The sequence below is a fragment of the Panthera leo genome, chromosome B4, assembly GCF_018350215.1.
Source record: "Panthera leo isolate Ple1 chromosome B4, P.leo_Ple1_pat1.1, whole genome shotgun sequence".
Classification (NCBI taxonomy): Eukaryota; Metazoa; Chordata; class Mammalia; order Carnivora; family Felidae; genus Panthera; species Panthera leo.
The window spans coordinates 138,049,921-138,074,581 of NC_056685.1; the positions used below are offsets into that span (position 1 = coordinate 138,049,921).

At 60.4% G+C, this 24,661-nt stretch overlaps 1 protein-coding gene across 1 annotated transcript in view; it reads right to left on the bottom strand.

Moving 5' to 3' along the window:
* The window catches only part of CELSR1 (cadherin EGF LAG seven-pass G-type receptor 1), a 138,348-nt gene extending 126,491 nt beyond the window's left edge, over positions 1 to 11,857 (bottom strand). Inside the window, exon 1 of the mRNA XM_042948138.1 lies at positions 8,242 to 11,857. Within this exon, the coding sequence (XP_042804072.1) occupies positions 8,242 to 11,857 (3,616 nt within the window). The remainder of the gene's footprint in view (positions 1 to 8,241) is intronic.
* Positions 11,858 to 24,661: the final 12,804 nt, after the last annotated feature.

Below are 24,661 nucleotides of genomic sequence, written 5' to 3' on the forward strand. Positions count from 1 at the left end.
AGCTAAAAAGCCCCCAAGGGCATGTCAGCCAGTTTGGGGCGAGCTCCCGCTGGTGCTCACCTGCACACTGCCTCTGACTCTGACCCCTGCACTGGTTCGGGTCCCCCCCACCCCCCCCGCCCGATACGCATCGGTCCTGCGCTCCAGTTCCAATGACACGGCTCTGCAGGGACAGCTCCAAGGACCCCTTCTTCCTCATCCTGCAGTGTGGCCCCATCCCCCCCAGACTGCTCCCATGGAACCAGACACAACCCACCAGCCAGTGCAGAAGGCGGCCCTCGCAGCTGCTTGACCACAGGAAAGGGAACGGGCGGAGAAGGCCAGCCGCTCTGCCACGTCCGGATAGCACAGGCATCCCCAGTGCGCCCTCCCCACACCCTGCAGGCGCTGTCTGCGGGCCTGTGCCGGGAGGAGGGGGGGGAACTGAGGCACGGAGCCAGCCACCACGGGCTCCACGTTCAGGCTGGGAGTGTCTGCGGGGGAGGGGGAAGGGTGGGTGGGATCTGGGAAAGCCACGGGGCCCCTCAAGGCCAGGAGGCCCCTCTCCCCCGGCCACCTTGGGGGGCCGGGACCACTCCAAACACCCAGAGAGCAAACCGGCCCTGTCACCTCCACGGCTGCTATGAACCAGGCCTGAAGATCTGACGCGGGTTGGGGGGAGGGGGCGGGCAGGGGCTCGGCCTGGAAGATGCAGCTTGTCTCATCGCTAACACTCGCACACGATGATGAAGCGGGTGGTGCGTCCCCGCCGACCCATTTCCGGCCTGAAGCCCACCCCACGAGATGAACGGAGAAAGCGCTCGGGCTCAGAGCTCGCCCCGTTCACCTTCACCGACGGCACACGGCCGAAAGGCTCGTGCAGAAGTAGCCCCGGGGTCCACCCCCACAGCCGCTGTCTGCACAGTGCACAGCTTCGCGTCTGGTGGCTGCCCCTCTGAGCCCAAGGCCAGCGTGGCCCCTTTCACGGGAAGCCCGTGGTCCGTGGCACACTCTCAAGCCGGCAGGGTCCCCGGCCAAGCCAGCCAACGTGACCCTACCACCCCTGCAGAGGTTGAAATGGTGGGTCGGGGTGGCCGCAAGGAAAGCTTATGCTTCACCATCTGCCTTCAGAGTACTTGGTTAAGTTGTGTGTGTGTCTCTGTGAGTGTATTTGTGTATCTGCACACATATGTGTCTGTGAGCACCTGTGTCTATGGGTGTATGTACGTGTCTGTATGTGCGTCCGTGTGTTTGCATGTGCATGAATGTATGCATGGATGTCTGCGTGTCCACATGTGTCCGTGTACATGCATGAGTGTGTGCATGGATGCGTCTGCATGTGCATGGGTGTCTGTGTCCACGTGCATGTACACACACATAAACGCACACGTTGCATGTATATGTCTGTGTGCATGGGTGTCTGTGTCCACACGTGTGTACATGTGCATGCGTGCATATGTGTGCATGTATATGTTTCTGTGTATGTGTGCACATGTGTACATGTGCATGTATGTGTGCATGGGTGTCTGTGTCCACGTGCATGTACACGTGCGTGTATACGCACACTGCGTGTATGTGCGTCTGTGTGTGCATGCATGTGTGCATGGGTGTCAGTGTCCACGTGTGCATGCATGTGCATGCATATGTGTGCATGTGTGTGTTTCTGTGTATGTGTGCACATGTGTACATGGGCATGTATATGTGCATGGGTGTCTGTGTCCACGTGCACATACATGTATATGTACATTGCATGTGTGTGCGTCTGTGTGTGCATGCATGTGTACATGGGTGTATGTCCACACGTGTGTGCATGTACACGTATACATACATCGTGTGTACGGGTTTGCACGGGCATCTGCGTATTCACATATACGTACGCATACATTCATATATGTACGTGCACACACATGTACGTTTTTGTATGTCTGTGTGCATGGGTGTCTGTCCACATGCATGTACGTGTGTGTATACGTACATTGCGTGTACGCGCGTCTGTGTGTGCATGCATGTGTGCATGGGTGTCAGTGTCCACACGTGCATGCATGCATGTGCACATGTGTACATGTGCGTGTATGTGTGCATGGGTGTCTGTGTCCACGTGCATGTACACGTGCGTGTATACGCACTGCGTGTATGTGCGTCTGTGTGTGCATGCATGTGTACATGGGTGTCAGTGTCCACACGTGTGTGCATGTACACGTATACATACATCGTGTGTACGGGTTTGCACGGGCGTCTGCATATTCACATATATGTACGCATGCATTCATATATGCACGTGCACACACATGTGCGTTTATGTAGGTCTGTGTGTGCGCACAGGTGTGTATATGTGTACGTGCCTGCGTGTGTGTTTACGAAAGAATCATGGCCCCTCTCCAGGACGTCAGGAGACGCTCACGGGAGTGACAAAACAATAAAGGGCTGGTGATAGGCTTTTCCCAGCTTTGGAATGTTCACACCCAAAAAGGGGAACCGATTACCAGGTATCCACAAGTTCTTACCTGAAGCAAAAGCGTGAGAATGCGGCTCTGGAGTACACCCTCCACCTCGGGCCAAGCCCCCAGCAAGGCACGGGAGGGACCCACAGTGGGGGGTGGGGGACATCCTGCCTCTGCGCCAGCCCCCCTCCCCCGTCCCCCACGGGAGGGCAGAGGAGCCGCTGTGCGGTCTCTGCAGGCAGACCCTCCCCCACGCCCCTCTGGGTCGTTCCACGAATGACCCATGGATACTACAGAGCACCTGCTGTGTACGGGGCCCCAGGCTCACGGGGGGAAAGCAGAGGGGGTCCCCGTCATCCCCACAGACTCTGACCCTTGCAACCCGGGACCCCCAACCCTTCCACACTTCCCCAGGCCACCCCAGTTACCCTCCCGAAGCAAACATCCAGAAGGCAGGTGGTCACTTACCACACCCCTTCAGTAGCCAGGGATCTAATCCTACGGCTTTCATGTGGCCCTACGTGTTCAGGTCACAGGACCTGAAAACACCAGAAAACGACTGTCCCCGAGGCGGTGAGCTGAGGAGAACCATGCCAAACTCAGGAATATTTTCCACACGCTCTGCCCCACACGATAAAATCTACTTGTGTTGGCATCCGAGTGCTGGCAGGGTGGAGGCCCGTGGCCCCGAGCCACACGACACAGCCCAGGCACCCAGCGCCCACTACCCGCCTCCTTAACAGGTTTCTGCTCTCGGGTGTCACAACGGGCGCGTCAGCCGGGCCCCAAGTGGACTTTCCGACGGGCACCACGTCCTGGACGGAGCTCGGGCGTCACCAACAAACCACGAGAGCCGGTCTATGTCCACACGTGATCTCTGTGCCATCCCCGCCCCCGACTTCCAAAGGGCTCACCTGCCTGTGATCTTTCCCACGTTAAAAAAATAGTTTCCCTCGGGCTCCTGGGTGGCTCAGTCTGTTAATCGCCCAACTCTTGATTTTGCTCAGGTCACGATCTCATGGTTCATGGGCTCGAGCCCAGCATCAGGCTCCGCAGCTGGCAGTGCAATCTGCTTGGGATCCTCTGTCTCCCTCTCCCTCTGCACACCCCCTCCCTCCCCCGCTCACACGCACTCTGCCCTCAGACTCCCCAACAACCACGGGTGACCCACTCTCGGAGTCTCACTGTCCCTCGGCCCCCAGCCGGCTTTCTCCCAAATCTCCCCTAACAGCCACCAAAACCCCCACAGGTCAGGGGCTCTGCCACACCCACTCCCCTGCCAGGAAGGCGCTTCAGCTCATGATGGGAGCGGGAGTCCCCACACGACCCTCTCCTGCACCTCCCTCCTCTTGAACTCTGTTCTGTGTTTGTCTGTGTTTATCTGATCATCCCTAGACCACAGGAGCCACACTCGCTCTCCAGGGCCTGGCACACATTAGGTGCTCGATAAAAGAAACAACTCTCCCAGGGCCGCCTGGGTGGCTCAGTTGGTTAAGCGTCCCTGGATTTCGGCTCAGGTCATGATCTCACAGTTGGTGAGATCGAGCCCTGCGTCCGGCTGTGCGCTGACAGTGGGTAAGCCTGCTTGGGATTCTGTCTCTCCTCTGGCCCTCCCCCACTAGTTCTCCGTCTCAAAATAAATAAACCTAAAAAAAAAGAAAAAAAAAGAATAAACACTCCTTTGTTTCTGAGCCAATGTTTCTTTTTCTTTTTTTTTAATGTTTATTTATTATTGAGAGACAGAGAGACACAGAGCGTGAGCGGGGAAGGGGCAGAGAGGGGGAGACACAGAATCCGCAGCAGGCTCCAGGCTCCGAGCTGTCAGCACAGAGCCCGACGCGGGGCTCCAACCCACGAACCGTGAGATCACGACCTGAGCCGAAGTCGGTTTGCCTAACCGACTGAGCCACCCAGGCACCCCAGTGAGCCAGTGTTTCTAAAAGTATGTTAGCAAGTGACTATCCCCAGAGTTACCGAAGCCCTTGGATACTAACCAGCTTCGAGCAGCACCTAACTTTTCTGGAACAGTCTGTGTCACTGGAGAATCCAGTGCAAAAGCTCAAACGGCTTGAGCTGGCCCATCCTTTTCTCACTGTGAAGTCTGGGAGAAAAACAGAAGACCAAACACCCAGACGCTGCCTGGTACGGGGCCATCTCTTTATTTCCTTGTTTGCAATCGCCTATTTAAAAGTCCCTGCGATATCTTGTATTTAACTAGACAAAATACCTTTTAAAACTTTATCAGGCCTAGACGACTTCATGCCATATACTCCCCACCAAGGTAAACAGAAAGGTTGCTCAATCTTATTTCACCGAGTTTCACTCTTTTCTGGCACCCCTGAGTGATCTGTCCACCAGTCATTCTTAGCCCACATAGGCTACCTTTCCCACACCCACAGGTCCGCAATGCCCACAAATGCAGGGTCACTTCCCACCAAATGCAGGGTCACTTCCCACCAAGTGCCGTGTTCCATAAGGCACGGCTGAAGGCCCTAACCCCGCAGGCACACGCGTGTCCAAGGCGGATTAAAAATGTGCACGTTCCTCCAAGACTGACATCTGGAACGATTAAAGAAAAGTATTTGGTAGCGCCCGGGGGGCTCAGCCGGTTAAGCGTCCGACTTCGGCTCGGGTCACAATCTCACGGTTTGTGAGTTTGAGCCCCGCGTTGGGCTCCCTGCTGTCAGCACAAACCCCGCTTTGGATCCTCTGTCCCCCTCTCTCTCTGACCCTGCCCCCCCCATCAAAAATAAATAAACATTGGGGGGGGGGGGGAAAGCAAGCATTTGCTGCTTGAAGGATCCCATCGGGTTATCAGTCCTAAAGCTTCAAACAATGCAAACGTCGCCTTTCTAAAACGTCCAGAGTAAGGTCCCAATCACAGAATTTTAAACCTCGTTCAAAAACCGTCGCATAGACAAAACGAACATTTTGTACCGCTGGATATCATCCAAGAACGGCAGGTACTTGCACGTGACCGTTTCAGAAGTCAAAAACATTTTCCGGGGGCGCCTGGGTGGCTCAGTCGGTTGAGCGGCCGACTTCGGCTCAGGTCACGATCTCGCAGTCCGTGAGTTCGAGCCCCGCGTCGGGCTCTGTGCTGACAGCTCGGAGCCTGGAGCCTGTTTCGGATTCTGTGTCTCCCTCTCTCTGACCCTCCCCTGTTCATGCTCTGTCTCTCTGTGTCTCAAAAATAAAATAAACATTAAAAAAAAATTTTTTTTTAGAACATTTTCCGACGGTGTCTTGGTCCCCGGGGGCCACGTAAAACCGCCCATGCTATCTCTTCACAGTCCAAAGGCTCGTAGTGAATAAAACTCCGGGCCAGGCCAAAGGAACCGCCCTCCTCCCCCTACACCCCCCTGCACCCCAGCTCGGGCACCGCCCCCAGGTGCACCTTCCCCGGCAGGCCCCTCTGCTGGAGGCCCCCAGCCCTTCCTGGCCTGGCTCCCACAAAATCCTACCGCCTGCCTGTTCCATCCAGCCCCTCCAGGGCAGTCATAATGCATCAGAGGCTTTAGGGCATGGCTGTAAATCCAGGAAAGCCAGTAACACTTCAGTGAAAACGGCGCGTCAGTCCGAAACAACAGCTTTCCCCATTGTTCCTTCACAAAACCTAAGAATCCACCTTGGCTCAGTCGGAAGGACTGATCTTTCGGTGCCGTGTTGTTTCTACACAAAGCTGTGCTGTTTTGCAATTACAGATTTTCCAGTTTCCAGTCATTGGCTTCTCGGGGAGCTATAAAGAGCCGTCAAACGGCCTGAGGTGGTAGATCATCCCGAGGTGAGGTGATCTATATTCAAACCATCCCGAACCAGGGATCAGGCACGGGAATATTCGGTTTCGCAAGTAATTCTTAGAGAATTTCCTCTGAGGCAAGAGGCAGAACACGGCTCACCTCCCAGATACCAGAGGAGTAAGTGTCAGTCCAAGTGCGAGAGTTTATAAAACTGCTCGATGTCCGATCAGAACCCAGTTAAAGGTAAACACTGTTTTCCAGGAGGGGGAATCAAGACTTGAGGCCCAGGGCCCGAGTGGCACAGCGTTATGTCGCCACAGGATCAGAGCCCAGCACTGGGTCCCTGAGACGCTCACTGCGGAGCACAGATCCCCAACCCACCTTCGACTGTGGTCCCCACTACAGGCCCTCCAGGCGGGCAAGCCAGCGCTCGGTAACTACCCTCTTGTGAATGAAATCCATCCTAAGCCCTGTTATCCGGCTGACGCGGTGGGGGGGAGGGGGCACATTCCTGATGCTTCAGACACACAAAACATCCACCCTTCCACACACACCGCTCCCACCAAAGCCCCGTGTGTCCCCTGTGAAATCAAAACCCTAGGATGTTGCCAACTCGCTTTCATACAGGCTCTCTCCACTCTGCTTCATCCCGCAGGTAAAGTCGTATAAGAAAAAACAAAACCGAGCAAAGGGGCATTCAGGAAAAGAGCCCCTTTTTTTTTTTTTTCTTAATTGGCCATTACTTGGAATATCCATCACCCTGGTTAACAGTTTTCCCTGAGGGCCTATTTATTCCCCGCTCTCTGCCCAGATTCGTATTCTCTGCCTGTAATTCACAACTTCACAGAACGTGAAATATCCACTTGCGGATGGGCTATACGGCCAAAATTCATGTGGATGGGTTGCACCACCTTTCGCAACCAGACCTGTAGACTCCAGACCTTATAAGCAAACCGCAGAAACTGGAAACAACCGTTTGCCACCCAACCCCGATGGCCAACTGTGAAGACAAAACAAATCGGAAAACTAACTTTTTAATGCTGGCAGGGCTCCCACAGTGATCCTGGATCGTAATGATTTATTGTTGAAATAAGTCAACCGAAACGTTGACTCAAACGACCCACGGATCCAAGCCTTTCCTGGTGACAGTTTGGTCTCATCCTTAAGGTCACCTGGCCGCGCCAGCCGACCACGTCTCTGGGCATAGGTCCCTTTGAGAAGCCGCCGTGTCCCCCGGTTCCCACACCCTCTATCTGTCCCCCTCTCCCTGGCCCTGCGGGTCCTGCCTGGCGCACGGGGGTCAGCAGCACAGAGGACTACATCTCTGCTGCCCACCAAGCACGTGCCCGGCTGAGCCGAGACCGTCTTAGTCTTCGGCGCGCCTCCAGCCCCAGAGAGGGCCAGCTGGGTTCCCACACCGGCTCCGCCGCCGAAGCGGGCAGGCCTCTAAGTAACACCCAAATTACAAGTCCGCGTCCAGGAGCAGAAGCCAAGATCAAACGAGGCTACGCTTTTCAAAGAGCTCCCAGACAGACAAGCACACATGAGCCGGATTGTTATTATCTGGAGGAGACAGAAAAGAGACACCAAGGGAGCTAACTCCAGCCATATTACAGGGTGACTCAGGGAACCATCCAGCAATTTCCATCCAGCGCACGGGGCGGGCAGTGACCTTTGATCTTCCCAGACAGGGGGAGGGATGGCTGACTGCCGAGCATCTCCAAGCACAGCAGACAACCACTCAGTTCACCCTGGAGACCAGGTTTTAATAGCACAATCAGGAGCCACAGCCCGCTGAGCAAAGGGCCAAAAAGCCCTGCTCTTGAACTTGAAGCAGCCCAGGCCTGCTCCCAGCAAAAGTGCTGTGGGAAGCGGCGTGGGTACCCCTCCCACTCCCTTGGCCTAAGTGGGGAGCACGCCCCCAGCCCGAGGCAGCAACCTTCCAACCGGAGGCCACAAATCCCCAAAGAGCTGCCCGGGCCCTGCCCAAATGCGCCCCGGCATGCCGGGCGGGCCCCTGGCAGGTCCCCGCGGCTCGTGGCCCTCCAGGCGGCCTGGCGGGAGCCCTGCCGGCCACTCACCGGAAACAGACACCTCCATGAGCGCCTCCAGCGGCCGGTTGTTGTCCAGGTCCCGGCTCAGCTGCAACTCGCCGGTGGCAGGGTCCAACAGCAGCAGCCGAAGCTCATTGCCCTGCAGGAAGGTGTAGTTGAGGCTGTCGGAGAGGTCGGGGTCGTGGGCCGGGATGCGGCCGATCACGCCGGTGGGGAAGCTGTTGGACTTATTGGTGACGTAGTTGTTGAAGAGGATGTGGAAGTCGGGCAGCACCGGCGGGTTGTCGTTCTGGTCCAGGAGGCGGATGTGCACGGTGGCCCGGCTCACGAGCGGGGCGGACGTGGCCTGCACCACCAGCACGTACTCCCGCCGGACCTCGAAGTCCAGCTCGACCAGGGCACGCAGGTCCCCGCTCAGCAGGTCCAGCTGGAAGACCTCGGGCACGTTGCCCTCCACGATCTGATACATGATCTGGGCGTTGGGGCCTTCGTCGGGGTCGTTGGCACGGATCCTCGCCACCACAGAGCCCACCGGGCTGTTCTCCTCCACGAACAGCTCCAGCTCGTCCCTCTCGAACACCGGGGGGTTGTCGTTAATGTCCAAGACGCTCACCTGGACTTCCACCGAGGCACTAAGCGGGGCTGGGCTCCCCCGGTCCACAGCCAGGGCCCGAAGGTTGTACACGGCCACGTTCTCCCGGTCCAGCCGGCGCTGGGTTCGGATCACGCCGGACGTGGGCTCGATGTAGAAGTCGCCGTCACCATCGTCCCCACCCTGGAAGGTGTACAGCAGGCGGCCGTTGGGGCCTGAGTCCCGGTCCGTGGCAGACACCTGGAGGACGCTGGTGGACGGCGGCACGTCCTCAAAGACGGAGCCCTGGTAGAAATCCCGCAGGAAGCGGGGTGCGTTGTCGTTGGCGTCGAGGATGAGGATCTCCAGGGAGGTGGTGTCGGACTTTCGGGGGATGCCGTTGTCCCGAGCGGTGATGGCCAGCGTGTAGGCGGCCTGTTCCTCATAGTCCAGCTCGGTCACGGTGTAGACGGTGCCCGTGTCCGGGTCGATGCGGAACTGCGGGACCGGGTCTTCCAGCACGTAGGTGATGCGCGCATTCTCGCCCGTGTCCTCGTCGGTGGCACCGATGACGGCAACGGAGGTGCCCACCGGCCGGTCCTCGCTGACGCTCACCGTGTAGTGTGAGCTCTGGAAGACCGGCCGGTGCGTGTTGGCGTCGGTGACGTTGATGAAGACCTGCGCGGTGTGCGAGCGCGTGCCGTCGGACGCGCTCACCGCCAGCACGTACTGCCGCTCCTGTTTGTAGTCCAGCGGCAGCGCCAGGGTGATGAGGCCGCCGCCGCTCTGGCTGCTGAGCGCGAAGCGGTTCCGAGTGTTGCCGCCCGTGAGCTGGTAGGTGATCACGCTGTTGGCGTCCCGGTCGCGGGCCCGCAGGGTCAGCACGCTGCTCCCCACGGCCGCGTCCTCGTTCAGACGCAGCTCGTACACCGGCTGCGTGAACATCGGGTCGTTGTCGTTGACGTCTAGCACCGTGATGGACACGCTGGCGGAGGAGCTCATGGGCGGGGAGCCATGGTCCACCGCCTCCACCCCGAAGCGGTAGTGTTCCACCTCCTCGCGGTCCAGCTCAGCACACACCGTGATCCAGCCGGAGCTGTTGTGGATCTGGAAAGGGAAGTCCGCGGGCGCCGCGGGGTCTTGGGGCCCAGCCCCAGCCCCGCCCACGGCGGCCGAAGCCGTGTCCACCAGGCGGTAGCGCAGACGCGCATTCTCCCCCGCGTCCGCGTCCACGGCCTGGATGTGCAGCACCGAGTGGCCCAGAGGCACGTTCTCCAGCACGGCTGCCTGGAAGGGGCTGCTCACAAAGATGGGGGCGTTGTCGTTCACGTCCAGCACCTGCACCAAGACCAGCCCCGAGGAGTTGATGAGCGGAGGCCGGCCCCCATCCTGGGCCTTGATGCGAAGCGTGTACTCCCTGATGGCCTCAAAGTCCAGCGGGTTGATCACATCCAGGCTGCCGCTCAGCGAATGCAGGTAGAACTGCCCCTTCAGGTTGCCGCTGACGATGCTGTAGTGTATGGCCGCGTTCTGCCCCTGGTCCCGATCGCTGGCCTGCACGCGAAGCACGGGCGTGTTGACTGCCACGTCCTCGGGCACCTGGACCACGTAGCGCTTCTCGCTGAACTGGGGGTAGTTGTCATTCTCATCCTCCACCACGATGTGCACGGTAGCTGTGGCGCTGAGCGGGCCCGGGTTGCGGCCCTGGTCGTTGGCCTCCACCAGCAGCTGGTAGGCGGCCGCCTCCTCCCGGTCCACCGCCGCGCGCGTGCGCACCACGCCCGAGCGCGAGTCGATCTCAAACACGCCTCCCGCACCCTCCAGCAGGCGGTAGCGCATGTTGGCGTTGGAGGGCGCGTCGCCGTCGGTGGCGCGGATGGTCAGCACCTCGTAGCCCACCTCCAGATTCTCACGCACGCGCTCACGGTACTCGGACTGCTCGAAGACGGGGCTGTGGTCGTTGGTGTCGCTGACCGTGACGGTGAGATAGGTGGCGGCCGAGCGCCGCGGTGAGCCGTGGTCCACCGCGCTCACCTTGAGCACGTGCGTGTCCTTGGTCTCGCGGTCCAGTGCGCGGGCCGTGCTCACCGCGCCCGTGGCGGGGTCGATGAGAAAGTAGCCGTTGGAGCGCTCATCGAACAGTGCCTCCATCTGGTAGCTCAGGCGCCCCGCCTCGCCCTCGTCCGGGTCGTGCGCGCGCAGCTCGATGACCCCGGTGCCCGCTGGCTCGTTCTCGGGCACCGATACCTGGTAGCTAGGCAGCGGGAACTGCGGGGTCGTGCTGCCGCCAGCGCCCCGCCGAGCCCGCCGCGGGCCCCCGGCCCCAGCCTGGGGCCGGCTCGGCGGCGACGGCGACGGCGACAGCGACGGGGAGGGCGTCCCCGCGGCCGCCTCCAGCGCCAGCTCCACCTGGATGGCGCCGGCCGCGCGCCGCAGGGCGCACAGCAGGCGCAGGCGGGCCGAGCCCCCGGGCGGCAGGCAGACGGGGTGGCGTGGGCAGCGGGGGCCGGGGCGAGGCGGGCAGCTGCAGGCGGGGAACGTGGTCAGGGCCGCGAGTGCCGAGTGCAGCGCGGCCCCGCCACCGCCGCCGCCGCCGCCCGAGGCCGGGAAGCAGAGCGCCGCGCCGGGCCCCGGCACGGTGAGCACAGCCCGCGCCCGCAGCTCAGCGCTGGGGGCCCGTCGGCTGCGGGGCCGGGCGGCGCAACCCGGGCCGTGCGCGCGCACCCTCAGGCGGAGGCTCAGTGCCGTCGGGGCGCCGCGGGAGGTCAGGCGGACGAGCAGCGGCAGCGGGCGCCCCCCCAGGCGCACGCAGCCCCGGGGCCCCGCGCCCGGCCCGCGCCGCCTCCCCGCCAGTCGCCCGTCTCGGCTCACGTCCAGCAGCTCCCGCAGCGCCCGGGGCGTGCGCGCAGCGTCCAGCGCGTAGGTCCAGCCGGGCCCGAGGGCGAAGGCGCGGGCGCCGCCGGGCACGCGCAGCTCCCAGGCGGCAGCTCGCAGCCCCAGCGCGGGCAGGGCGGCGGCCGCAGCCAGGAGCAGCAGCGCGGGCAGCACGGCCGGCTGCGGCGGCGGCGCCATGGCCCGGAGCCCGAGCCCGAGCCGGGCGCCCGAGCACAATCCATGCACCCGGCGCGGCTCCGCATGCACCCGGCGCGGCCGGGGGAGGGCTCCTGCGCGCCCGGCGCCGGGCCCTCGGGGCGGCACGCGCCCTGCCTCCCCGGGGGCCCCGGCGGGGACACCGGGGGCCGCGCTCCCGGTCTCCCCCGCAGCTTCCACCTCGAGAGCACTTTGCGAAAGTTTGCGAAGTTGGTTTCAAGATGGCTCCTCTGCGCGTCCCGGGAGGGCGCCGCGCATCAACCTGCGGCGGCGGCGGCTCCGGGCGGCTCCAGGTGGCTCCCGCGCGGGCTCGGCCGGGCGGCGTGGGAAGCGGGGCGGGCCCGGGCAGGGCGGGGGCAGCGCTCCGGGAGCGGGCTGGGCCGCTCCGCGCCGCTCAGACCCCGGCGGCCGGCTGCTGCCTGGGCGGTGCGCTCGGCCCGCGCCCCCTCTGCCCGCGCTCTCCCCGCCCCCGGCCCCGCCGGGCCCCGCCCCCGGCCCCGCCGCGTATTGTTCGGCCCCGGGGGGGAGCCGGCCCGGAGGTGCGCGCCGGGAGGATCGCTATGGAGACGCGGGGGCGCAGCCGGGGCGGGGGCTGGAGGCCGGGCCCACTCCCCCTGCGGCCTCCCACCCGGCCTCCCCGGGAGGGGTGGGGGGGGGCGGGGCCGAGGGAGCCCGGCCGGGAAAGGCGGGGCAGGGGGCCCCCGGGCGGCCGCTACCAGTGGGGCGGTGGCTCTGCTGGTCCCTGGCTGGGCGCGGCCCGGAGCGCCCCCCCCCCCCCCGCCAGCCTACGCCGGCAGAATCTGTCGGCGGATTCCGCCGCGCAGGTGGGACCCGGGAGGGGACAGAGGGGTGCGGAGGTGCCCGGGAGGGGGCCGGATTGCCCGCCCCGGGTTGCGGACCGCGGGTAGCGCTGGAGTGCGGTTACACGTTTACAGCAACATGCCGGAGGCTAAGGTGCTTTTACCGCCGCAGAACTTCCCTGGGCTTGGCAACGCGATAGGCAACTAAGCGAATCCGGGTCCCACTGGGTTTAACGCGCAACTTTTAAACGAAAAGGAAAATGACCCGGGTTGACATTTGGGATTTGGCGTGGGGACGGCGGAGGCGCCCGGTCCGAGCGTTCGCGGTCGCGCGGTCCGGTCGGGGGGCCTTCTGGCTCCTCCCGCAGCGCGGCGGCCGGGGATCGGGGAGCCACCTGCGGGCGCTTTGTAAGTGTGACAGCACCCCTTTCACCGCCTTCACGCCCAGGGCCTCCTGCGGGGAAAAGACGACACAAGAGAGCTTTAGACCTGACCAACGCACCGCCGCCTTGTGCGGGAAACGGGTGGACATCTCCCCCCCCTCACCCCCCTCCCCGCCCCGCCGCCTCCTGCGGAGCACAGCTTGTGGGGCGGGGGGTTAGGACTCTACCACACCCCCACCTGCGGCGAGGCTTTAGTATTGTGCCACCCCTGGCTGGCACGCACTCGCCCTCCGGAGAACTCTGGGTGCCAGAAACCCAGTCCAGCTCCTAGGCCTGTCGGTGGCGTCTCTCCTTCCCGGAAGGCTCCCTGGGTCGGTCGGGTAGAAAGATCTGGGTGAGAGGTGTTGCGAGCAGGTACTTTTGACAAGAGAGGTGCTGGCCCCCACAGTTCCAGACTGAGCACAGGTGGGGTAGGGGTCAGCAGAAAATGACCAACTCCACCAATAGCGCTCAAAGCTACTGGATACAATATCTTTAGGCTGAAGCCAAAAATGAGCATTTTCTTCCCATTAGCAACGACTTAAAGAGGTTATTATTAGCCTTAAATGTAGATTTGCTTTAGAATCTTTTAATCTGGGAGTTTCCACTGGCAAGCCCTTTCGGGAAATGTGTGCATGGAGGGAGGGGAAGGAAAGAGAGCAGTCCATCATCCCTCAAGTGTGACCGTCCAGGACCTCCTTCCTCTTGGTTGGGGAGGATCAGATGGCAGGAGTTTTCCAGTGGGGAGGACAAGGAGGATCCCGAGCCCAGAGCTTTGCAGTGGAAAGCTCCAGGCCAGGGTGAGGGGAAGGCAGAGAGACTGGCCGGAGCGAACCCCAGAGTATTTCTCAAAAGGAACTTTAAATAGGTTGGGTTGGGGTTTCTATAAACAAAGGGCTCTGCTGCACTGTGCCTGCCGGTTTTTGAAAATTCAAATGCAGTGAATGAGTTTGGGTGTGGGCATACTTTCCCCGAACAAGACACCTGCAGGCTGTGAGGTAACCGCCAGGGCCACTCTGAGCCACTTCCTGGTCCCAGGGTGGGGGGAGGAAGGAACGCATGGACAGACCTGGCTAACATGATGTCCCGAGAGAGCGAGCGAGCGAGAGAGAGAGAGAGACCCCAATGTTCCGTTCACGTGTGGGTTCCCAAGCAGGCCCACACTGCGTGTTTAGGAATGCGCACAGAGGAAAGATTCAGAAACTGCAAGGAGGTGATGTGAGTGTGGTCAGGAGGAGGGCTGGGCAGCGGGGGACGTCCAGTTCTGGACAGGGCTAGCGGCTTTATGATCCTACGTCGAACTCCGTGCACAGGCTTTATGCACCTTTCTGTATGCACAGGCACTGTGTCTGCAGTGTTAACAAATGGGGATGGGGGGTTGCGGAAAACAGGCTGCAGCTGGGGTGGGGGGTTGCGGGAAAGCAGGCTGCAGCTCGCGAAGTGACCGCAGGGGTTCTAGGTGCGTCAGCAGAACACGAATCCGAAAGGGCTGGCGCCTCAGAGGGGTCGCGGTCCAGTTCTGACTCTAAGCGGTTGTGTGACCTTCGCCAGGGCCTAACTCTGGAGGAGATACTGGAAATAAGAGTAGTTTGGATTCCTCGCCTCATTAGAGGATTATTAAGACCTGGTAGGGGCACCTGGCTGGCTCAGTCAGTGGAGCATGGGACTCTTGATCTCAGGGTTGTGAGTTCGAGCCCTGTGTTGAGGGTAGAGATTACTTTAAAAAACAACAACAACAACAACCACAGGGCTGCCTGGGTGGCTCAGCCAGTTAAGCATGGGACTTTGGTTCGGGTCATGATCTTGCGGTCCATGAGTTCGAGCCCCGCATCAGGTTCTGTGCTGACTGCTCAGAGCCTGGAGCCTGCTTCACATTCTGTGTCTCCCTCTCTGGCTCTCCCCGCTTGCACTCTGTCTCTCTCTCTCTCTCTCTCTTTCTCAAAAACACATAAACTTAAAAAAAAAAAAAAAAAAGAAAAGACTGCATAAAGAGGCTGGCACAGGCCTGGCTCTGGAGCAGGTCTACTAGGGCTAACTTTTCCCGCTACCCTGTCATCATCGTCACTGAGCACCAGGTCATGGTTGTTTGCTCACTTCCTCGGTGGTCCTGGCTGAAATTGTGCACTAAGGGGCGCATGCCCATGCCCGTGCTCATGCAGAGGCAGGGGCTGTAACTTTCATGCAGTTTCCCAGGGGGTCTGTGCTCCGCCCCTGATCCAGTCCACTCTCAGTGTGTTCACCGAAAGTGAACTGAGGTCAGGGGGCAAAGGCATACGCCTGGGGGCTGGCCTGTCCTCTGGTGGCTGTACCTGAGGGGCTGAGCCCCGCGCACCTGCCCTTCCCCCTGGGGGTGGCTCCAAGCGGGAGTCCCTCCCCGTGGGTCCCCACCGTGTCTGAGGATGAGCATCCACTCACTGACTCTGAGGCCCCTCCTGGGGGTGGGGGTGGGGTCACATCAGAGTGGGAGGGGCTTGGAGGTTAGCAGTGGTGCCCGTGCCCGGAGAGGCCACTTGTCTATTGGTTTATGTGCCTGGAGGGGCTGCCACTCCTGGGGTCAGGGGCTCAGTGACTCCTAATTGATGTTTATATTTTGCACACGCCCCTGACGTGTTTCACGTGAATTGAGTGCTTTAAAAAGAAAAACAGGGGCGCCTGGGTGGCTCAGTCGGTTAAGTGTCCGACATCGCTCAGGTCATGATCTCTCGGTCCATGAGTTCGAGCCCCACGTCAGGCCCTGTGCTGACAGCTCAGAGCCTGGAACCTGTTTCAGATTCTGTGTCTCCCTCTCTCTGACCCTCCCCTGTTCATGCTCTGTCTCTCCCTGTCTCAAAAGTAAATAAAACATTAAAAAAAAATTTTTTTTTTAATAAAAAAAGAAAAACAAAAATTTTAAGGCAGAGCTGTGGATCCCTAGCATTGTACATGTTCTGGAAAGCATCTTAAAACATTTTTTGCTGGGGGCTCGAATCAGAACCCACATGAATTCTGGACTCTGTTCCTCACACAGTAAATCCCTGAGCCGATCTTTAAATGGGGAGGAGGCAAAAAGAAACACCCCAGTGGTGAAAGCCAGAAAGCAAGTCTGGGCTGGGGCTTGTTATTTGGGGTGGGGGGAGTTCAGAGGGAACAAGCTCTTGCAAACAGAGTTCATCAAGCCCCTCTTCGCTCCCCGGGGCCCCTCGCCTTGGGTGGGGTTTGACTGGTGGGAAATCCCGAGAAAGTCCAAACTCGGAACAAAGACGGGACCTCAACTGAATTAGAAGGTTAAGAGAAGTGAGGGGGCAAAGGGAGTTTAGAACCTAGTCTAGAATGTTTCGTGTACTAGGGCTTTCCTGAATGACCCCGTATCGTTCGTGACAAAAAATAAAATTGTTTTCCTGGTTGGAAGTTACCAGAATCTTCTAAATAGAAATGCTGCGGTTTCTCTCAGGCCCCCAGGCCCTTGGACTGGGGCTTGTGGCCACAGGTCTTGTGTCCTGAGCTACCACGGCATCTCTGGGGAGCCCAGGGTTGAAGGCAGCAAGGGGCCCCTGTCCCGCCCTGGTCCTCAAGCCCACGGAGCAGGTCCTGGGCAGGCCCACCTGGGCCCCCTCAGGCTGCACTGGCCTCTAGTGGCCGAGCACAGTCACTGCCCCACCCGAGTCTCGGAGGTGCCCGCCTCCCTCCCTGCACAAGGGCCCCCCAGGTGCCCTCGGGGAGCAGAGCGCCAGCCGGCAACAGGCCCTCGTGGGCACCTGTGCACACGTAACGTAGGCGGTGGAGCCCTGAGAGACCGCCACCCCTGCTGGCCCGAGCAGGCTGGGCCATGCGGCCTCCCGACTACACCGCCACACCTGGGCTCCTGGGACTCAGCAGGTTAAGGTAAGGGGGCCCCTCCCCCTGTGCTGGATGCTTCTTAAACTGAGGCTCACAGCACATGGCAGGGGGCGGAGCTGGCACTCAAACACCTTAGGTCCCCAACCCGCAGGGAATGACCCGAGGCTGGCCGACCAGGAAGGGTCAGATCCAGTACCCGAGCCCCTGCAGGGGAAGGGAGCAGGTGGAGGGGCTCCCGGGAACCGAGGAAGGCCACAAAAGGCAGGACCAGAGCCGAGCGGAGACCCCGTCCGTGGTGGGAGTGGGGGAGGCAGATGCCACTGAAGACTGGGCACTTGGCTGACGTCCACGGTGGCGAACGTACTTGTATCTGTCACTGTTGTTCCCAGCATCACAAAGCCAGTGGGGGGAAGCCCGTCGTCTTAACTGGATTATTTCCACCACCACCTCCCCCCCACCCCCCGCATATCTCCCTTCTTTTTCAAAAAAGATATATTTCACACACCGTAAAATTCACCCTTCTAAAGGTGTATGACTCGGTGGTGTTGAGTGCCTTCACAAAGCTGTGTAACCATCACGCTGTGGGATTCCAGAACGTTCCCATCACCCTGAAAAGAAGCTGGTGTCATTAGCAGTCACCTCCACCCCCCACCCCACCCCTGTAGCTCCCTCCTCTGCTGTCTGCCTCTGTGGGCACTTCCTATAAATGGGACCCTACGATGTGCAGCCTTCCATGGCTGGCTCCTTTCCCTGAGCATCATGCTTTCAAGGATCATCCATGTTGTACCACGAATCAGGACTTTGTTCCTTTTTAGGGCTGCGTAATATTCCATTGTATGGATAGACCACATGTGTCACCCGTTCATCACCTGATGGGTATTCGGGTTGTTTCCACTTCTTGACTATGAACAACCTCTCTTCCTTTTTTTTTAAAGTTCCGCCTCCAGTGCAAAGCCCAACACGGGGCTCAGTCTCACAAACCATGAGATCATGACCTTAGCCGAAATCAATAGTCGACGCTCGGGGTGCCTGGGTGGCTCAGTTGGTTAAGCATCTGACTTCAGCTCAGGTCATGATCTCATGATTCATGGGTTCAAGCCCTGAGTCAAGCTCTGCGCTGACAGCTCAGACCCTGGATCCTGCTTTGGATTCTGTGTCTCCCTCTCTTTCCTCCCCCCCCCAAAATAAATAAACATTAAAAAATTAAACATTAAAAAAAAAAGAATCGTACACTTAACCGACTGAGCCACCCAGGCACCCCATAACCTCCCTTGCTTTTAAATGGAGGGGGGAGAAGGCAAGACCTTTCTCCCTAAAAAATCGCACGCAGTCTTTTTTGAAATTATTTTTTGTTTGTATATTTTGACATTGTGACCACAGCCACACCGTCATCAATGGCTCTCAGGGGACTTTCCTGGGGGACTTTCCTCTGTCCCTTCTAGGTCCAGGGAGGGGCGCTAATAATGCCCCAGGCAGGAGGGGGGCAGAGTGAGGTGGGAAGCCAGTGACCTCTGGTTTTCTGCCCCTCCTCCCAGCACCCGGGCCTGTGGAGGAGGACTTCCCACCCCAGCAGCCGCGAGGCTGGGGATACGCCAGCTCTCCGTTCACTGCCCCCGGTAGCCTCCTTCCCTCCTGCGTGCATGCACGCATTTATTCCTTCTATGTCCATTCAATGCCATGGCTAACAAAACAGGCAGCACCCTGCCCTCACCTGGAGAGGTCAGCCTGTGGGAGAATACAGACAATTAACATAAGGAAATATTCCACTTCGGGGGAAGAAAATAGAACAATGGCGACAGAGTGGCAGGGGGGAGGGGCAGGCAGGTGGGCTATTGGGGGGGGGAAGGGATCTGGAAAGGCCTTTCAGCCAGGTGACAAAGGAGCCTGCAGGACATCTGGGAGAGGCACACTCAGGGCAGGGAAGATCGGCCAGTGCAAAGGGCCTGGGGCAGGAGTGTGTGCGCTGGGGGTGTCTGAGGCCACTGTGGGTAGAGGACAGGGAGTGGCAGGGGGTCACATGGACCACAGCCAGGACTTTGGTTTTTCTCGTGAGTCTGACAGAAAGACCTCAGGCAGTGGAGTGCAGGAGAGAAGGGTCTGTGCTTTCAAATCGTCACTCTGGCTGATGGGAGGCAGATTTGGAAGGCCACGGTCTGGGCTTCCTGATGGGACCGCTGGGCCGTGGAGGTGGGAGGGCTGGGGTGCAGAGGGGAGTCCGTAGGACTTGCCCCTGGAGTGAAGGTGGGGGTAGGGATGGGGGAATTAGGAGTCATCAGGGTCCCCTCCAGCATCTGGGCCCAGCATGGGAGCCCCTCCCTGTCCTCCCCACTGCACACCGTCTCCCTCTGACTCAGCCTGGGGAGCACTCACCGGGGTCCTCCTCCTTGAAGCCTCTTTGTCTACAGAAGGGCCCCTGAGAACCCTGGGGCTGTGGGGAGGCAGAATGGAAAAGTCCCCCGTGTCTCCCTCAAGAAGCCTCCACCTCCGCACGTCCCTCCTGGAAGGAAGAGGGTGACCTGGGAGGCCCCCCTCCTTGTTTGTTTCTCTCGCTCCGTTTGCAAAGTATTTTTGGGGTGCAGGGAAGATAACCTTGGGCAAGAATGATTCCATTAGTGATTGTGAGGGAGACCCGGACAAATAAAGAAAGTTCCCAAATCCTAATTACATCTTTTTAAAAACAACAACAAAAAACGGGGGGCGGGGGGGGGAAAAAGCTCTCTGCACCCGGGTCACAAAGCTTGGGAGCCAATCCTGTCCGTCTGCCTCCTCTGCATGAGTCCCCTTCCCAGGAGGGACACCGGTGTCCTCATCTGAAGGACAAAAGCATGCTGCGGGGAGGGACGTGGCAGCCGAGAAGGACCAGCCCCCGGGAGCAGTGGCTGAAAGATGGGCGCTATTTTTGCCATTGTCGTGATGGAATGTCCGCTCCTCCCCTCCCCCCAGCCCCCCAACACTCAACACCCGAGGCCAGCCGCCTGCTGTGTGGATGTGTTGGAAACACAGCGCAGGCCTCCCGACTGGTCACCCAGAGAACCGGGGAAGAGCAGCGGCTCAGAGGACAGGGGAGGGGGCCACGCTGGGATGCTGGGGCAGGACAGGGGGCAGAGAAGCCCGGCCCTGTCTGAAGAGTCTGAAGGAACCTGGCCACCTCTGGGCTTCCCCCAGGGCCTGGGGGCGGGGCCACCCGGCCTCCACGGGAATCCCAAATTCCAGGAAGCTTGGGAACTCCAGCCATCTGGCAACTGGGGGTGCGGGGGACAAGCCTAAGACCCATGTGGCTTCCAGGTGAGACATAGCAGCCCTGAGGAGCCACCAACACCACTGGGCTCCCGGTCCCCAGACCTGCCAGGGAGAAAAGGCGTCCCCTCATCCTTCCACGCCAAGGGAGGGGTTAGCCAAGACCGCCAGGGAAAAAGCCAGCCTGAGGTCCTGGAGGCTCTTGGAGTCGTGGAGGGGCGGGGGCGGGGGGGACGGGGCTCTGGGTCCCCCCCCAGGCAGCAGGGGAGCCCCGGGGCCCCACCAGCTGTGCCGGCAGGGGAGGGCCCTCCCAGGGGCAGGGGTGATGAGTCACACCCTGCTGGGACTTGGTGCGCGTGCTGAGGCCTGCAGCTCTTGGAGGAGAGCAGACCTTGCCCTGATCAAAAGGGAAAAAAGGTGGGGAGGACACCAGTAACAGGCCAGAGCCACCGGGCTTGGGTCCGGACGCAGGAGGCGTGCTCGGCAAGTGTGGGCCCTGGGCGCCCACGGAGCTAAGGACAGCAGATCCCGGTGCCGTCCGCGACTGGCCGCCGCCTGCTTGGGGGGGACCCGAGGACAAGGAGGGGCTGTTGCCCGAGGCCTCGTTTCCTACAGGTTCCAACTTCTGTCAACGTTGGTTAATTGGTTGCTTTGCAGGATTTGAGGCACATGTGCCTGTCTGTCCACCAAATCCGCTCATTTGCCCGCTCGCCCCGGGAAGTGGGTGCGGCCGCCTCTTCTGACCTCACCCCTGTGCAGAATCCACAGCGAGTGTTTGCTGGGGGCTCTGTCCCTGTCGGGGGGGGGGGGGGACGCTGGGCAGGGACAGGAGCACTGGGCAGGGAGTCGGAGGCCTGGCAGTGTCGGGCAAGGCCCTTCTCTTCTCTGGGCCTCAGTCCCCTCCTCTGTGAAATGGGCTGTATCCATTTCCCGTGGCTGGCGTAACAGCATCCCACAAACTCCGCGGCTTAAGCCACGCGTGTACTCTCCTGCGGGTTAAGTGGAAACGGCAGCAGCTCTGCAGCCTTCCTGGGGGTCCCGGGGAGAACCCATTTTCTTGCCTTTCCCAGCTTCTTGAGACCACCCACCTCGCGTGGCTCGCGGCCCCTCCAAGTTCAGAGCCGGCGGCGGCCAGTCGCCACAGCCTCTCCTACGTTCCTGGGCTCTGAAACCAGCTCTCTGGCCTCCGCCCTTCCACGGTCAAGGATCTGATTACATTGGACCCCCCCGGACGACGGAGGGCAGTCGCCGCATCTCAAGGAGCCTCTCCTTCTGGAGGGAACTGCTGACCAGCAGCCCGAACTCCACCTGCAGCCTTAACTCCTTTGCCACCAACAACATAGTCGCAGGTTTGGGAGGTTAGCACGTGGGCATCCAGAACGGGGGCACTCTTTTTGGCTGCCATGTGGGGGTTAAGCTCGGGGCTTCCGCGGGGAAGCCCCGCCCCCGGCCTGCCAACGACAAAGGAGCGGGCAGTGCTGTCCACAGAAGCCTGAAGTATCCATTCGTCAGCAGTCACTCCTGACCACGGTGTTTCTGGGAAGAAAAGGAGGCCTTTGTCCCAGAGCGGAGGCCAGGAGCATTCCCGAGGCTGGTCCTCTGAGGGGTTCCACCGTGACCCCCAAACCTCACACCGAAATGTTTCCTAGGGCCAAGACTGGGGGGGAGGGGTGCGGGGTGAGGGTGCTGGATTTCATCCGGGCCACACACCACTGCGGAGGACCTCCCTGTGCCCAGCTCTGTACTGGATGTGGGGCCCATGGAATCTGATGTGCTGGCCTGCCCTCGCAGAGTTCAGTCTACTGAACACATCCCGGTCAGAATACTGTGGGATAAAACCAGGGGACAGGGTCACTCCAAAGAGAAAGTGAGGGGGAAAGGTGTCTGAGAAAGCTTTCCAGGGTAGCTGGGTTTTGCCGTGTGAGTAGGAGTTCGCCAGGTAGATGGGAATATGGAATTCTAGCTGGAGGCAAAAATTTGTGCCAAAGCATAAAAGAACAGAATACTCTGTGTGTGTGTGTGTGTGTGTGTGTGTGTGTGTGTGTGTGTGTGTGTCGGGATGGGAGGAGAGCATAAGCAGTTTGGTATTACTGAGGGTGAGATGTAGGGGGCAGGGGTTGGGGTGAGGTCAGAGGCAGGCAGGGGCTGGGTTAAGAAGTCCAGCCTTTATGCTATAGGCGATGGGGGTTTTTAGCTGTAGAGGGATGTGGTCAAGGACCGTTGGGAGAGCAGTGAGGGTGGGGAGGAGATTGACTTACAAAATTAGTCAGTCCCCACCATGGTGAGGTGGTGCCCAGAGAGTCCGGGTACAGATAGGATTTCTGCTCCCTGTGACATAGGAGACCCCAGGCTGGGACAGGTGAGAGGCGGGTCACCCCAAAGCCCCGGCCAGGAGTTTCCTAGGAGCAGGGAGCAGGTGACCTGCCCCAGGCATCCAGTCCCACGAGAGTTCTGCTCTCTTGTCTTTCTTATAGACAGAAATTATGGCATTTGAAAGTCACTCCTTTGACTAGCGTCCTGCTCATGAGCCCACTGTGCAGCATAGCTCCTCCGGGAGGCCGGCTTGGCCGTGACAGGTGGAGAAGTGGGCTTGGCAGATGCAGCCTGGATCTGGGTTCCAGTTCCGCTGCTCTCCGGCTGCGTGCCCAGGGAGGAATTCCATCTCTGTTTCTTCTGCTGTAAGGGTGTCTGATTTGGCTTTTACCAACTCCTGCTGAGGACTCGCGATTCTCCAGCTCCACTGTCGTAATGATACTGCCTGATCTCCCCCGTGGGAGCATCACCCACGTGCAAAGGGCCTCACAGGGGCCGGGCAGCCTGCCCGGGGACACGTGGTAGGAACTGGCCCAAAGGCCCTCGCTCCCGGCCACCTCGGGCCACTGCGGAGCCCAGGACCCCTCGGAGATGGCCCCTTTGCAGCATGACGAGACTGTCACCCGCTGCTTACCTGCTGCAGGTCTGTGTGAACCAGGCTCTCGTGTCTCTGGTCGGTTTCAGCTCTGGTTTCCCACCGGGAAGGTGGGGAGGCTGCCGTGTGGCAGACGCAGCAGCTGGGAGCCCCCGCTTCCCCCCCAACCCGGTGAGGGTGAGACGGCCTGTCCTTGTCTGGTCGGCACCACAGAGGATCAGCGGCAGTGATCGGAGGGGCCGAGGTGCACACCCAGGTCCCTCAGGCTGCCTTCCGTCCCCCTTCCTGCACCTCCCCGGAGACCAGGGGCCCTCATGAGCAGCCCGCAGCCTCCTGCCAGGGAGAAGGGGGTGCAGAGCTGCAGCAGGAGGCACCCGCTCTATGGCGGGGCACCCCAAGGGCTGGGGCGTGCACACAGGGAGGCGTGGGGGTCACCTGAGCCTTCCCATCTTAAGCAGCTGTGCACAAACACACACGAATATACGCACAAAGAAAATCACAAATACGTGCTGTGCGAGCCTCCTTCTGTCCCTCTCTCCTGCCGCTCAGCCTCTCTGTGCCCCTGCCTTCACGATCTCTGTCTGGCCTGTTTTCTCTGCTTCCCCGTGTGCTGCGATCGGCCCCGGCTCCTGAGCTGGCGCCTTTCGGGCGGGGCATCCCGCGTGGTCCTGTCATCAGGGTGAGGTGGAGTGGCGAGGGTTTGCACAAAGGTGTCCGGCCGAACGGGGATCCCCCGCGGGCCTGCTGGCACCGGGAAGGGGCCGTCACACAGGGGCAGTGGCGACGGATCACTGGAGGTTCATTCATCCTCTCGGCCCCTCGTTACACCGGGCGTCGTGCATTCTGCGATGTGACTTCTCAGCTCGTTGGAAGGGGGAAGCTGTCTCCCCGCGGTGAATCTGGCGGACGACCTCATGACTAGTTTTGGCCCATAGAATCCAGTGGAAGTGCTGCTGTGCCCGTCCGAGCCTGGCCCCTAGGTGCCCCAGGCCCCTCTGCTCTCCTGCCGAGCCCTGCGCACCTTGGGTACAAGCCCGACCGTCCTGCCGGCAGATGACAGAGCACAGGGAGCAGGGAGAAGCTGGCCCAGCTGGAGCCTGGGAGTCCGGCCACGAGAGCAAAGCCGCGGACTGACCCGCAGTGACTGCAGGTGCGCCAGCCAGCCCAGGCCAGCAAAACTACCCAACCAGCCCGCAGACTCCCTCCTAAGTTTTTTTGGGGGGGGGTGGTTGTTACGCAGCAATGGATAGCTGATACAGGCACCGTACGCACGCCTGTGAGTCACGTAGATATACGGCGGCGGGAGCAGCTCTCAGAGGTGTGGGGCCTCACTGTGACTCCAGCAGGGCCCCCAAATGTGGCCGTGGCCCCTCAAGAGAAGCGTCCTCGTGGTCAAGAACATGGCTTGGGTGTCCCATACATAGACCCGAGCCCGAACACAAGATCCACCACGCCGTGGCCAGGCTCCAAAGGTGGCCCCCAATGAGCCACCTCTCCTGGTGCCCCCACCCTAGGTCGGTCCCCTCCCACGCCAGATCCGGACCGGCCGCCGATCTCGCAGCCAAAGTGGCTCTGGGCCAGGGCCAGACCTAAGCCTTCGGGA